This window comes from Octopus bimaculoides, chromosome 1, assembly GCF_046866305.1.
Source record: "Octopus bimaculoides isolate indiv1 chromosome 1, ASM4686630v1, whole genome shotgun sequence".
Classification (NCBI taxonomy): Eukaryota; Metazoa; Mollusca; class Cephalopoda; order Octopoda; family Octopodidae; genus Octopus; species Octopus bimaculoides.
The window spans coordinates 2,151,793-2,167,242 of record NC_142928.1 but is presented as its reverse complement, the minus strand read 5'-3'; the positions used below and the strand labels follow the sequence as shown (position 1 = coordinate 2,167,242).

At 38.2% G+C, this 15,450-nt stretch overlaps 1 protein-coding gene across 2 annotated transcripts in view; it reads right to left on the bottom strand.

Annotated features, from left to right (window-relative positions):
- LOC106872663 (iroquois-class homeodomain protein IRX-6) overlaps positions 1-15,450 on the bottom strand; it is a 213,943-nt gene that overhangs the window by 37,600 nt on the left and 160,893 nt on the right. For both annotated transcript variants that reach the window (XM_052974557.2, XM_089347522.1), the window contains exon 2: positions 7,801-8,034. In XM_052974557.2, coding sequence (XP_052830517.1) covers positions 7,801-8,034 — 234 coding nt within the window. The remainder of the gene's footprint in view (positions 1-7,800; positions 8,035-15,450) is intronic.

The following is a 15,450-nucleotide window of genomic DNA, read 5'->3' as shown; positions in this document are numbered from 1 at the left end:
CATGGTCGTACTATATACATCCGGTATTGAGTACTGCCTCTCTTCCATTCGTAACCACTAATATGAGTGTATGTGTATATATATGATCTGTGTCTAGGTATATATATATGTATATATGTACACGTATACACCACGCGCGTAGATATATATGCATATATGCACACACATACATACATCACGTATCTACATACATATATCACGTAGATACAAACATGAATGTGTGTGTGCGCGCATGTGTGTATGCGTGCGTGCGTGCGTGCGTGCGTGCATGTGTGTGTGCGTGCGCGTGTGGTGTATAAATAGTGTATTTATGTAATACATGCCTGGGTCTTGGCAATGTTGCTTCTTTGGACTATTTCCGTCATATCCTTCATCGCAGTTTGTTTGGTACCAAACTAAATATTAAGTTAAATCTTGGTAACAGTCCGTGATAGAATCAGCTCTGCTGGACTATATATTTATATACACTCAGTCTTGATGTGTAATTCTAGATTTATGAGGCCAAGACCTTAGTGGAAGTGTATCGCGCCGCAGCTAGTGTAAACTTAAACATTTACAAAAGAAATTTTACACACACACACACACACAAACACACACACACACACAAACACACACACACACACATATATATATATATATATATATATATATATATATATATATATATATATATATATATATATATATATATATATATATATATATATATATGGGAGAATATACAAATAATAACAACAGACGAGGACAGGTGGTGTAAATAACAAAAGTATATATTAGTATGACGCTCGGGAATACGGAAAGTCTTTGACGTTTCGAGCTACGCTCTTCAACAGAAAGAATACGGAGACAAGGGGAAAAACACGGAGAAAAAAATGGAATAGTGTTCAGTCAACGGTCAATCATATATATATATATATATATATAAATGTATGTACACACAGACACACACACACTCACACACACACATATATATCAGCACCAGTATAGCTCCACACACACATGTATATAAGTAGAGTAGTGGAGTGAAGGATCTCCGTCGTGCATCGATGAGGATTTGGTTATAACTCTGCAAAGTATATTTCCAGAATTTCCAACTATGATATGTACTTCACACCAATACAACAACTACACCAACTATTTATTGGATTATGATACTGGAATAAGGAGAGGTACTTCAAGAGAACACAGCTTGGGTTTTACCGTACCTATATAATCCAGTAACAAAGGGCCTCGAGCTGGCAGAAGCGTTAACACACCGGGCGAAATGCTTAGCAGTATTTCGTCTGCCGCTACGTTCTGAGTTCGAATTCCGCCGAGAACGACTTTACTTTTCATCCTTTCGGGGTCGATTAAATAAGTGCCAGTTAAGCACTGGGGTCGATGTAATCGACTTTATCCCCTTGTCTGTCCTTATTTTTCCCCTCTATGTTTAGCCTACTGTGGGCAATAAAGAAATATATATACATTTATGTATGTATATAATATATGTAGGATTTTGGTCCACCTATATCATATATATATTAAAATTCTACACATACATAATGTTGTCTGAAAAAAGTAAATTTGCTGTCCTATTCAGAAGAGATAAAATTAGAACTGAGAGTAGCTAAGGTGAACTGGAACCTTTGATGAATTGTACTCCAGCATGGTCTTAGTCCAACGGTTGGAGCCAAATTAAAAATACACTATATATATATATATGAATGCGCATATGCATGTGTTACGTATGTAATATATATATATGTATATAAAATGTCTATATGTCTACTTATATTCATGCATGAGTACATATATATACGTTGCTTTCGAAACGCGGAGTAGATGGAACAGGGACAACTGACGAAGGAATATACTCTTTATGTTGCATGTCTCGTTTCTCTGTTTGTTTTTTTTTTGTTCGAAAAAAAGTTCGTTTTCTGTTTTCGTCTTTGTTTTCGTTTCTCATTGTGTTCAACGTTTTTTTGTGATGTCCTATACCCGTATATGCTTGTATGTATACATATAGATGTAGGTATGTAGATATATGTATGGATATATGCATATAATTATATATGTTATTATATATATATATATATATATATATATATATATATATATATATATATGTGTGTGTGTGTGTGTGTGTGTGTGTGTGTGTGTGTGTGTGTGTGTGTGTGTGTGTGTGTGTGTGTGTGTGTGTGTGTGTGTTTATTCATGCATGAATATATACATACATTTATATATATATATACCCGTATCTATATATACATATCTATGTATATATTTTTATACACCTATCTATCTATCTATCTATCTATCTATATATATATATAAAGATATATGTATATATATGTATGCATACATGTTTATATAAACACATACAAATATACATACATGTATACACACACACACACACACACATATATATGTATATAGACGCATTGATGCATGCGTTTATACACATGTATACACACAAATTGATGCTCAGACATACACACACACACATACACACACACACAATAGATGGAACAAAATCACCTCGAAAGCCGATAAACTAATCAAAATCTATATAAAAGGTACAGAAATAAAGCATTTAAAAGAGAAACCGTAGCTTTATTATGTTGAAACGATGTCTGTGAGTGTTGGTGTGTCTGTAGAATGTGGTGCCATCCAGCGAGAGAATTGGTAGAAATTAGAACTGACACGGCTTGGATTCAAACACTTCTCGCTAAATCCGTTCCGTCTCTTGTTTCACATTCAAATCAGATGTCATTTGTTGATACATACATACATACATACATACATACATACACGCGTAATTTTATACACACATGCAAGCATATGTATTCACACATACCAACAAACAATCATATATATACATATATATATATGTGTGTGTGTGTATATATATATATATATATATATATATATATATAGAGAGAGAGAAAGAGAGATAGAGAAAGAAAGAGAGAGACTCACACATGCTTGTGTTCGTTATGTATATGTGAATAATGTATTTCTTACATACATAATTTATATGCTTAATACATATACACACATATATGTATGTGTATGTGTTTATGTCTGTGTGTGTGTGTGATTGTATAAATTTATATGTACATATATATATATATATATATATATATATATATATATATATATATATATATATATACATGCGCACACACATACACACATATATACATACGAATATGCACGTATATATAGAGACGCATTACAAAGCACATTACAAACGCAGACGACAGCTTCACATTCATACACACAAACACACATGGACGCACATATATGTCTTGTCTTGCAGTTGTCTTCGTTGCTACTCACGCCTAAGACGAACTGTTAACCACTTCCTGTCATTTCAGTATAGCATGACCGTAGGATTGTTCTTTTTCTCCACTTTTTTTCTCTCCGTATCTTTTCCTTCAGAAGAAGAGCGTATGCTCGAAACATAAGAGATTTCCCCCTCTATTTCTCCTTTCTCCTGAGCGTAAATCTAATATACTCTGTTTCGTTGTTCCTTTTTGTCTCGTCTTTGCGTTACCTATATTTTGTTCATCATATGTTATATTCGTATACATATGTATTATACATACACAAATACTTTTCTACATGCATACATACATGTGTGTATATATACATATACATACATTTATATATATATACGCACACATACACACATATACACATATATATATATATATATAAACATGCATATATTCACATATATGTGAATATGTGATACACATATAGGTGTGTGTATGTATATGTATTATATACATTTATATATATATATATATATGTATATAATACATATACATACACACACCTATATGTGTAACACATACACACACAAACAAATATAACTATTCATAAATTAATACCACCACCGGGTCGGGTCGTTGCCCTTAATAACCACCATTGTCTATAATTCTTTATTCATGTTTCTTAGTTTCTCATTTTTTTCTGTTGTTTTTGTTGTCATTGTTTTCGTTTATGTTGTCATTGTTTTTGTTATTCTTCACTTTCAGCTTTTTACCGTGGTTTTATTTTTTTATTTTAATCTCAAGAAAATAGAAAAGAAAAGAAAGAAACCCCTGAATGGTTTTCCTCGATTATGTCATCTTTAATTATCGCCAATCACCCATGACTTCCAGCACCGTAACCACCCTAGCACTAGCACCTCCTACCACAACTACCACGACTAGAACCACCACCAGCATCTGCCACCGCTACTACCATCACCACCATCACATGACCACTGTTCATCCACCATACTCATTCTACTCCGTCTTCCCTTCACAAGTAATATCACTGCTATCAACCTCTTAACTATTTTAACCTACCACCACAACTTTCGCCGCCACCCTCACATTTTACTACCATGTCACAATCCTCCCACCACCACCACCACTTCGTACCTCCATCCACCACTACAAGTTCCACATCAACCTCAGTCGCCACCAACGTTGACAAGTCGTTTAATTTCTGCAGACATCTTGTGTTTATCTTATTATTTTATTTCGTTCTAAAGTAATCGTTTAGTATTCAATAATGTGATGGGGTGGGGGTGGGTGATGAGAGAGAGAAAGAGAGGGGAGAAGAGACAAAGAGGGGGAGGGAAGTGAGGGAAAGAGAGGCAGAGACAGAGGTTGAGAGAGAGAAGTAGTGAGACAGATAGAGAGAGGCAGAGAGAGAGAGAAAAGGAGGCAGTGAGAGAGAGATGCAAAGAGAAAGAGAGGCAAAGAAAGAGAGGGAGAGAGAGAGAGAGAAAATAAAGAAAGAAAGATAGAAAAAGACAGAGTAAGAGAGAGAAAGAAAGACAGAAAGAAATACAGAGTAAGAGAACAAAGAAAGAGAGAGAGAGAGAGAGAGTTAGGGAGACTGAATGGTAGCGCTTATCATCCTTTCTTTTCCAGTCTCTGTGATTGGTGGAGGAAGAGATAATCTTCAGACTAGAATTTCTACTCCTAATACTTACAAAAGAGGGTACCCCATTAAAAGAACCCAAAAGAAGGGGTTTCTGCTAAATCAGAAAATGGATTAAGGCCCTCACCTCACGACAAGAACTAACCTTTCCGAGAAACATGACACACCTGGATTTAGAGATCGTAATAAAGTACTTATTTATTGCTGTTTGGCATCAGATCAGCCAAAAGACAAAAAGGTGACATGGCTGCTATTGCTAGCACGTCGTGGAACCACAAAGCGGCTCAGCTGCTGTCGCTTTTAAATCCAAATCAACAGCGATATAGCAAACCAATAATCTGAAGCGCTCTAACTAGGACCACTCCGTTTTCTTAATAAGTGCTGGGAAGTAAGAAAGACATTATCCAGCACGATCATTTTTAAGATAAAAGGAGTGGATATGAGGAACATTTAGTTGCTATTTCTAACAGGTCTATTGATAACACTGAGTATTCCACTTTGGCACCTGCAGATAACAAAGACCAAGTGATAAATAATCTAATTCTTTACCTCAAATTTCTAGATCCCGTTACTTCGTCATCGATTTTGCTTCACTTGGTCCCCAACATAAGAACCAATAATACGTAACGTGAATTCACTCAAGCAACAATTTCCGTCTTATTTGCGCTTGCCTTCATCTATGGCAGCTCTGATTGAGCAGACATATAATCAGGATATTCTGGTCTTAAATATTTTGCCTCCCCTCTTACATATATATATATATATGTATATATATATATATATATATATAAAGTTGTAGTATATTGTCAACTTAATGTGACAATCCCAATAAGGGAACACACTACTGCCATTTAGCCCTAGGAAGCTGGACCGCTTCCTGTCAGCCTTGACACAATTACTGTGTCCTTAAGTTGGCAAGCTACTTCAGGCTGATGACGAGCAAAGTCTCAGAAACATGTCCCTGAATGCTGGCTAGGCTGGGTGGGGGAGCTTGTCTCCCCTTCACAAACTTAAGGACACAGTAATTGTGTCAAGGCCGACAGGAAGCGGTCCAGCTTCCTAGGGCTAAATGGCAGTAGTGTGTTCCCTTATTGGGATTGTCACATTAAGTTGACAATATACTACAACTTTGTCGCTCCACTACTGCTTAAATCTCTCTGAGAGATTTAGAAATATTATATTTCTAATTATATATATATATATATATATATATATATATATATATAGGGAGAGAATTCACAAAAAGCAAAAGACGAAGACAGGTGGTGTAAACAACAAATAGATATATTAGTATAACGCTCGGGAAGTGAAAAAGTCTTTAACGTTTCGAGCCTACGCTCTTCCACAGAAAGGAATACAGAAAGAAACAAGGGGAAAAAGAAAGAATGTGTAGTGGCTAGCGATCTATCATTATATATATATATATATATATATATATATATATATATATATATATATATATATATAGGTGCAGGCGTGGCTGTGTAGTAAGTAGCTTGCTTCCCAACCACATGGTTTCGAATTCAGTCCCACTGCGTGGTACCTTGGGTAAGTGTTGTCTACTATAGCCCCGGGCCGACCAAAGCCTTGTGAGTGGATTTGGTAGACTGAAACTGAAAGACGCTCGTCGCATATATATATATATATATATATATATATATATATATATATATATATATATATATATATATATATGTATGTATGTATGTGTGTGTGTGTGTGTGTTTGTTCCCACACCGTCGCCTGGCAAACGATCTTGGTGTGATTATGTCGCCTGTAACTTAGCGCTTTGGCAAAAGAGACCGATATATATATTGTGTAAAAGATCGTGGGTAAGGCCAAAACAATGCGAAGTAAATGTAAGACAAATCACAAGAAAACAAATATATGATTAACGTAGACTCACCTTGTTTTCAATATTTCGGAGTTCTGACCTCCTTTTTTGAAGAAATTGACGAATGTTGCCGATATATATAAATCCAGAACTAGTGATTGGATTTTTAATTGGATTTCTCCTCCCTTTCTTGGCAAGATGAACTACAGTAATATCATTGATGAATAATATTCTTTCACTGCTGCATCTGTTTAACTCCCTCTCTGATGACGGTGTACCCGACCTATGGAATCCTCCCTCGGCACGATGTCCCAATAGCATGGTTATTCTAGAAACAGCTATTAGAGACTATGAAAACCCCTTTATTATACATCTAAATTAAATGTTCTTGTCAAGTCTTGCCGAACGGTTTGCCTTTTAATTTCTATTTTAATCTCTATCCAGAATTGTGTCATTAGAAGTTTTCAAGCTTCTTTAAGACAAGTGTAATCTGAAAGATATTTGGCTGCTGTTTCTTGCAGTTTGAGCGACTTCCTATTTTTAAATTTTAGATGCGCCAACAGATGCACATACCTTATAAATAACATAGATATGCACGTTTACATATACACTTATATATGCATATATACGCTCATACATATGCATATGTAGGCACTTATATAAAAAGGAGCCCTCCGTCGGTCACGACGACGAGGGTCCCAGCTGATCCGATCAACGGAACAGCTTGCTCGTGAAGTTAACGTGCAAGTGGCTGAGTAATCCACAGACACGTGTACCCCTAACGCAGTTCTCAGGGAGATTCAGCGTGACACAGAGTGTGACAAGGCTGGCCCTTTGAAATACAGGTACAACTCATTTTTGCCAGCTGAGTGAACTGGAGCAACGTGAAATAAAGTGTCTTGCTCAAGGACACAACGCGTTACCGGGAATTGAACTCACGACCTTACAATCGCGAGCCGAATGCCCACTGGTATCTGAAATTGAAAAAAAAAGAAAAAAGGAGTCAATCAATAGAATCGTTATCGATTTTAATCACAACTTACCAATGGTGAGTAGAATGCTGAGGTATCTGTACCCAAGGGCACATAACTTTGGGTTGCATACGGCGATGTTCCGTACATTGTCTCTGGTAATCGCGGATAGGAGAGAATGGATGGAGAACTATACTGACACGAACAGACTGTTTGTCCTGTATGCGGGTCTGTCACGAGCGGTCGACCGTTTTCACAGCAAGTTGATCCTGATATAGATGTCGCGGTCGAACCGGACATCAAGAGCTGAAACAGAACAAAAAAAAAAAAGAAGACAAAATTAAACTCTCAATCATATATGTTCTTACATGACTAGGGAAGAAACGATACAAACTGTCCCTTATGCTTTACCTAATCGGGGAGATTCAGCGTGATAAGGCTGGCCCTTTAAAATATAGGTGCGACAGAAACAGGAACAAAAAGTGAGGGAAAGTTGTGGTGTAAGAGTACAGCAGCGTTCGCCACCAGCCCCTGCCGGAGCCTCGTGGAGCTTTAGGTGTTTTCAATCAATAAACACTTATAACGTCCGGTCTGGGAATGGAAACCGCGAGTCCGCTGCCCTAACCACTGGGCCATTGCGCCTCCATATATATATATATATATATATATATATATATATATATATATATATAAGGTTGAAAAGAAACAACGGAACAAGGAGAAAGAGTCAGACGAAGACAGGGCACCGCCTTTAGTCGAGCAAATCGACCCCAGGACATATTTTCGTAGTTATCATCAGTGTATTTTGGCCATTTAAATAAAACTTTTGAGTGTTATTTCCAGCAGGTAGACATACTTAGTATGTTCTTTGATTAATTTTAATACTTCAGTTATATATATATATATATATATACACGCGCATTAATGTGTGTATATATGTGCGTGTATATATGTGTATACATGCATATATGTTTACATACATACACACATATATTTATACACACACACACATATATATATATATACATTTTCTTCTATCTATATATATATATATATACATATATATATATATATATATGTTCTCCCCACCTACGTTTCTCAACCAATCTCGTCAGCTTGAATCCTACTATCTCATCTGTGCTGGTTGTCCACAGTCTCAACATTTTAGTTACCTTATATCTTCCTGCAAGTAGAACAGCCGCAAAGCTACAAAGTTGGCTATTCTATCAATATGTTTGACTGCAAAAACCATTTACATAAAACTTCGTCTTCTGTTAATATGTCTAACCTGTTAATAAATGTTTTTAATAAATATGTCGGCGCCATTTTAATCGAAACAATGATGTTTACTTAATACAGATTTTACAACATCAGCTGCGTCGGTAAATCATTTATTAACTACATACTGCTTAAATAAAATTTTCTTTACATAAAAGAACAAAAAGAATGTCCTAAAAGCTGAGGATTTCACTCAGTTTCGAAGTGTTTCGATTTCCTGACAAACGCTGATAAAAAGGGAAAAGAATTTCAAAAATATATAAAATTACTGGTGAAAAAAAATGGCTGCGGCAACATAAAAAATAGATTTATTTTACTTGTTTCAGTCGTTTGACTGCGGCTATGCTGGAGCACTGCCTTTAAGGGTTTTAGCGTCTCCAGGACTTAGTTTTTTGAGCTTAGTACTTAGTCTATCTGTCTCTTTTGTCGAAGCACTAAGTTACAGTGGATGTAAACGCACTAACACCGGTTGTCAAAGATGATGGGGGAAAACACAGACACAAGGACATACATACACGCATACATACATACATACATATAGGCGCAGGAGTGACTGTGTGGTAAGTAGCTTGCTTATCAACCACATGGTTCCGGGTTCAGTCCCACTGCATGGCACCTTAGACAAGTATCTTCTACTATAGCATCGAGCCGACCAAAGCCTTGTAAGACGGAAACTGAAAAGAAGCCCATCGTATATATGTATATTTCTTTATTGCCCACAAGGGGCTAAACACAGAGGGGACAAACAAGGACAGACAAAGGGATTAAGTCGATTACATCAACTCCAGTGCGTAACTGGTACTTTATTTATCGACCCCGAAAGGATGAAAGGCAAAGTCGACCTCGGCGGAATTTGAACTCAGAAAGTAACGGCAGACGAAATACCGCTAAGCTTTTCACCCGGCGCGCTAACGTTTCTGCCAGCTCGCCGCCGTCGTATATATGTATATATATATGTATGTGTGTGTATATGTTTGTGTGTATATGTTTGTGTGTATATGTTTGTGTGTCTGCGTTTGTAACTTCGAGGGGAGGGGCAAATCGATTATATTTTCAGTTGGTAGTTATTTTATCGATTCCGAAAGGATGAAAGGCAAAGTCGACCTCGGTAATATTTGAACTCAGAACGTGAAGACGGACGAAATGCCGTCAAACATTTTGTCCGGCGTGGTAACGATTCTGCTAGCACGTCACCTGAAGCTGCACAGATTGTTTGATTTGTTCGACTAAGTCCTTCAAGGCAATGATTCAGCGTGGCCGCTGTCTAATGACTGAAACAAACCAAAGTGTAAAAGATTACGACTTCTTTGGAAACACTTGTCTTGCGCAAAAGATAATCGTTCTAGAATTAAAAGAGAATTTCGATGACCTTAATGAAAAGAAGGAAAATAATAACTGAAGCGGCGCAGGCGTGGCAGTGTGGTAAGAAGCTTGCTTCCGAACCATATGGGTCTGGGTTCAGTTCTTCTGTGTGGCACCTTGGGCAAGTGTCTTCTACTATAGCCTCGGGCCGACGAAGGCTTTATGAGCGGATTTGGGGGACGGAAATTGAAAGAAGCCCGTCGTATATACATACACACACACACACACACACACATATATATATATATATATATATATATATATATATATATGCATTTGCACAATTGCTGCGGGGAAGGTGTTTATAAGCCATTTAAAAAACACACACACACACACACACACACACAAGCCGTTTGATTCACTTCAACATTTAAATTTAATTTGTTAATATATATATATATAAATATATGTGTGTGTGTGTGTATGTGCGTGTGTGTGTGTGTGTGTGTGTGTGTGTGTGTGTGTGTAAAAAGGTTGAATGTGGATTCGTCCTTTAATTTGGAGGTTTCCAAAAATGATTTCTCTTATTGATTCTTCATATTTTGCTGATAGTTTACATGCGTAAATTTCCCAGTATGAAAGCACTTCTTGTATGTGATGTGTTGTTAAAAACGGAGAACAGAAGTTGTTACAATATATATATAATTCTCTTATATATTTTAACATCTCTTCGCCATTTTTAGCAAAATTGTTGAGTTTTATGGGATTTCTTTCTATAAATTCTCATCATATATATATATATATATATATATATATATATATATATATATATATATATATATATATATGTATGTATGTATGTATGTATGTATGCATGTATGTATGTATGTATGTATGTATGTATGTATGTATGTATGTGTGTGTGTCTTTCTGTCCGTGTTTATCTCTCACCACCAATTGTCAAGCGGTGTTAGCGTGTTTGCTTTCCCGTAACCTAGCAGTTCGGCAAAAGGGTACGATACAATTAGTACTAGGCTTAAAAACGAAGTACTGGGGTCGACTCCTTCGACTACAAGTTGTTCAAGGCAGTGCCCCAGCATGGCCGCACTCTAACAGCTTGAAACAAGTAAAAGATAAAAGATGCGCAATCAATGGCTGTCTCGGGTTGGATGAACTGAAGGAAAGCGTAGGGGATCATTTCTAACTGGGACCGCCTCCGCCTCCCCCTACCTTCCTAACTACAGGTGGATATTTGACCTAGTGAACAAAACTGGCCAGACAGGTGTAAATTAACAAAATGTCTTCTTCCTGTGTGACCACGATGGATAACTTTCGGCAGATTCCGTCCCGTCCATCTCCGCTCGTTTATTCGGAGTTTCGCTTGTCACATAGAATGACAGCTTTGACGTTCGCCTAAACTACATAAGGGGGAGGCGGCGGCGGCGGCGGCGGCGGACGGTGGCGGGGAAGGCATAGTGGTTGCTTGTGGTGGATGGTAGCGGTGGTGATGGAGGTGGTGGTGGTGGTGGTTGTGACAGTGGTTGATTCTAATAATGGCTGATAGTAGTAGTAGTAGTAGTAATGATGGAGCTGGTAGTGGTGGTCGTGGTGGTGGTCGTAGTAGTAGTTACAGCGGTAGCAACAGGTTAAATGACAGTTGTAAGGTCATGTGACATGGCAAGTGCCGAGTTGTCAGAGTTAAAACGTCATCATTTTCTTATCCCCCCCCCCCCCCACACAAAAGCATAGATACATACACTCACACACATGCACACACTTCACATATTCGATACACACACACACAGAAAGCCCCCTGCTTTCACCCGCATACACATAGTCACACCACGCACCGCATACTACTTACACCCGCATACACACACACACACACACTCTCTCTCTCTCCCTCCCTCTCTAGCTCACTCTCTCTGCCTCTGCCTGCGTCTCTCTATGTTCTGAATCTCTACTGTGTGTCTGTCTCTCCATCCCTCTCACTCACTCTTTCTCTCTAAATCTCTTCCCCTCCCCCTCTCTCTCAACCTGGTAGGTCCATGTCACCATCATATTTCTCCATTCAACCTCTACAAACCTCCAATTCTTCCATCTCTCTCTCTCTCTCTCTCTCTCTCTCTCTTTCTTTCTTTCTCTCCCCCTCTCTCCCTCCTTAGGCTTTCTAGCAATGATTGATGTTTTGTTTTCATTGGATGTCCACGTATGGGAAGGTTAGGAGGAATAGGAAGAGGTGCGGGAAAGGAGAATGGTACAAACTTTCTAAAGAAACCGACCCACGTCCATTACCCAGATACCGCTTCGTCAATAATTACATCGTCATCATCAACATCACAACCACCACCATCATCAGCATCACCACCAACACCGTCGTCCCAACCACCACCACCACCACCACCACCACTATCATATCATCATCATCATCATCGCCATCATCGTTGTCATCATCCTCATTACCGTCGTTACCATTATAATCATTTCATCATCATCAGCATCACCATCATCATCGACCTTATTTCAATGAAGTCCAACAGAACAAAATAATCCAGTTTACCTGGACATAACCAATATGTCTGCCTTTGCACATTTCTGTCCTGTCATTTCGTTTTCGTCACTTTCTCGTTTTACCCCCACCCCCTCTCTCCTCTCTCCGCGCACACATACATACATGTGCACATATATACTTAGCAATACAATCTCTCAGCACACATACGCACACATACACACACTCATACTCATATACACAGATTGCAAAGGGACCCAGAGAACCACTTAATCAAGGCTTCTGCCGTGTTTCGGTGTCCGTGTAACCCAACACCAATCATGGGTCAGAAGGCGTTATGCTCGATGGTATGCTTACACACACACAAACACACACAGAGAGAGCGAGAGGAAACAACCTTGCACACACATATACACGCAGACACTGGGAGCATCTCTATAAGACAAATAGAACACACACACATACACACACAAGCCCTTTAAGATACTTAGGTACATTATTAATTGCGGTTCGTCTTCGAAAAAGACCTGGTGACATCTGCTGACAGCCGGAACAATCGTCGTATCACCATCAGGTCTCTATCAAACATGGACAAGTAGACTTCCAGCAACTGGTTTTTATGAAGTGGTGAGATATGCTGCCCCAGTGAAAAATTGTTTCTGTTTTAAGCACCGAAAGTCAGTAATTTCAAAGGGAATGGATTTCGCTGTACTTAACTGATAGTTTATCTTATCGACCTCCGAAAAAGATGAAAGTCAAAGTTGGTCACGGAAGGATTCGAACGCAGAACGGAACGTAAAGCATTGGAGGAAAAGCTGCTAAGAATTTTGCCCGAACTGCTAACAATTATTCCAGCTCACCGTTTTACCATTATTGGGGCCAATATAGGATTAAAAGAATTCTTTTCTACTCTAGGCACAAGGCCCGAAATTTTTGGATAGGGGGCCAGTCGATTAGATTGACCCCAGTACGCAACTGGTACTTAATTTATCTACCCCGAAAGGATGAAAGGTAAAGTCAACCTCGGCGGAATTTGAACGCAGAACGTAACGGCAGACGAAATACCGCTACGCATATCGCCCGGCGTGCTAACGTTTCTTATTTCTTTATTACCCACAAGGGGTTGAACATAGAGGGGACAAACAAGGACAGACAAAGGGATTAAAGTCGATTACATCAACCCCAGTGCGTTACTGGTACTTAATCTATCGGCCCCGAAATGATGAAAAGCAAAGTCGATCTCGGCGGAATTTGAACTCAGAACGAAAAGACAGACGAAATACCGCTAAGCATTTCGCCCGGCGTGCTAACGTTTCTGCCAGCTCGCCGCCTTTAGGATTATATAGAGTGTTAGGTTTATTCGTATTTATAAGTGAACGACAACTAATAGCATACAAGGCCACCAGGAGCCGAGGAAATTCATGAAATATTTGTATTTAAATCAGGGATTAACTGATATTATGAGCCTCAGCACCTAGACTTGTACTTTATTTTATCGGCTCCGATAGAGGATGAAAGGCAAAGTTGAACTTGGTGGGATTTGAACTTAAAATATAAACAGCCGGATCGCATACAGCAAAGCAGTTTTTCCACCACACTAGAAACTCTGTTTATGAGTACCATTCACATATCTTGTATAAACGATATATTCCATTTGCATTCATGTTATAGACTGTATCTATGAACACTCAGTCAGTCTAAAAGACAAATCTTCACTGATAATTCAACAACCAAAAGCCAAGCCTACTTCTACAAAAAGATTTCTGTCACTCAATAGTAACGTGTTTTTGACACACTGCTTACTCCAGTTCGATCCAACTACACAGCGTACACCTTTCGCCTGTTCTATGTCTCATCACGTAACTCAAGCACTAAACAGTGTGTCTAATCATTCCCGGTTTGAACTGCAATACTTGGAATCCTAAATATTAACATAGAAAGCATCCTTCATCGTATAACAATCAGCATCAATTCAAACTGGTCTCACATCAGTCTAGAACAGTCAATACACGATATATGAAGACGGTGTATCTGCTCATCTTTTCATTTCAAATTCATTGAAGATAAAAGAACATGAAACAGTTCGACATCCAAGAAACAATTCGACATTCAGTTTTGTATGCAAATATTCAAATTAACGTTACTTTCTATACCAGAACTTCACACTAATAATAAAGCAGTGAAGACTTGAACGACTGACGCTCGTCAATAACAACAGCAATGACGTTATTTGATCGTCTGCCATTCATACAAATGATTACATGGCCAAGGAAAAGCTGGTGAGTCAACTGAACGTGCACAAGAATGGTGGGTCCTGCCATTTTGGGAACAAAAGGCTGTGATAATTCTGGCAAAGGGATATTTATATAGCGAAGATATTTTTGTTACGGTTTGACTTTATTTGCTTTGTAAGAGTAAAAGCGCACACACACACACACACACACACACACACACACACATATATATATACACATGTAAACATATATATATATCTCTCTCTCGTTGCTCTTAGGTTAAACTGTCGTATGTCCAAATTTGGCCAAATGCGTTTTTTTTTCGGCTGGAGAGCATAATTATTTAAATTAATATTTATATATTGACGGTGATGACATAACAGCCTGCAACATATACTG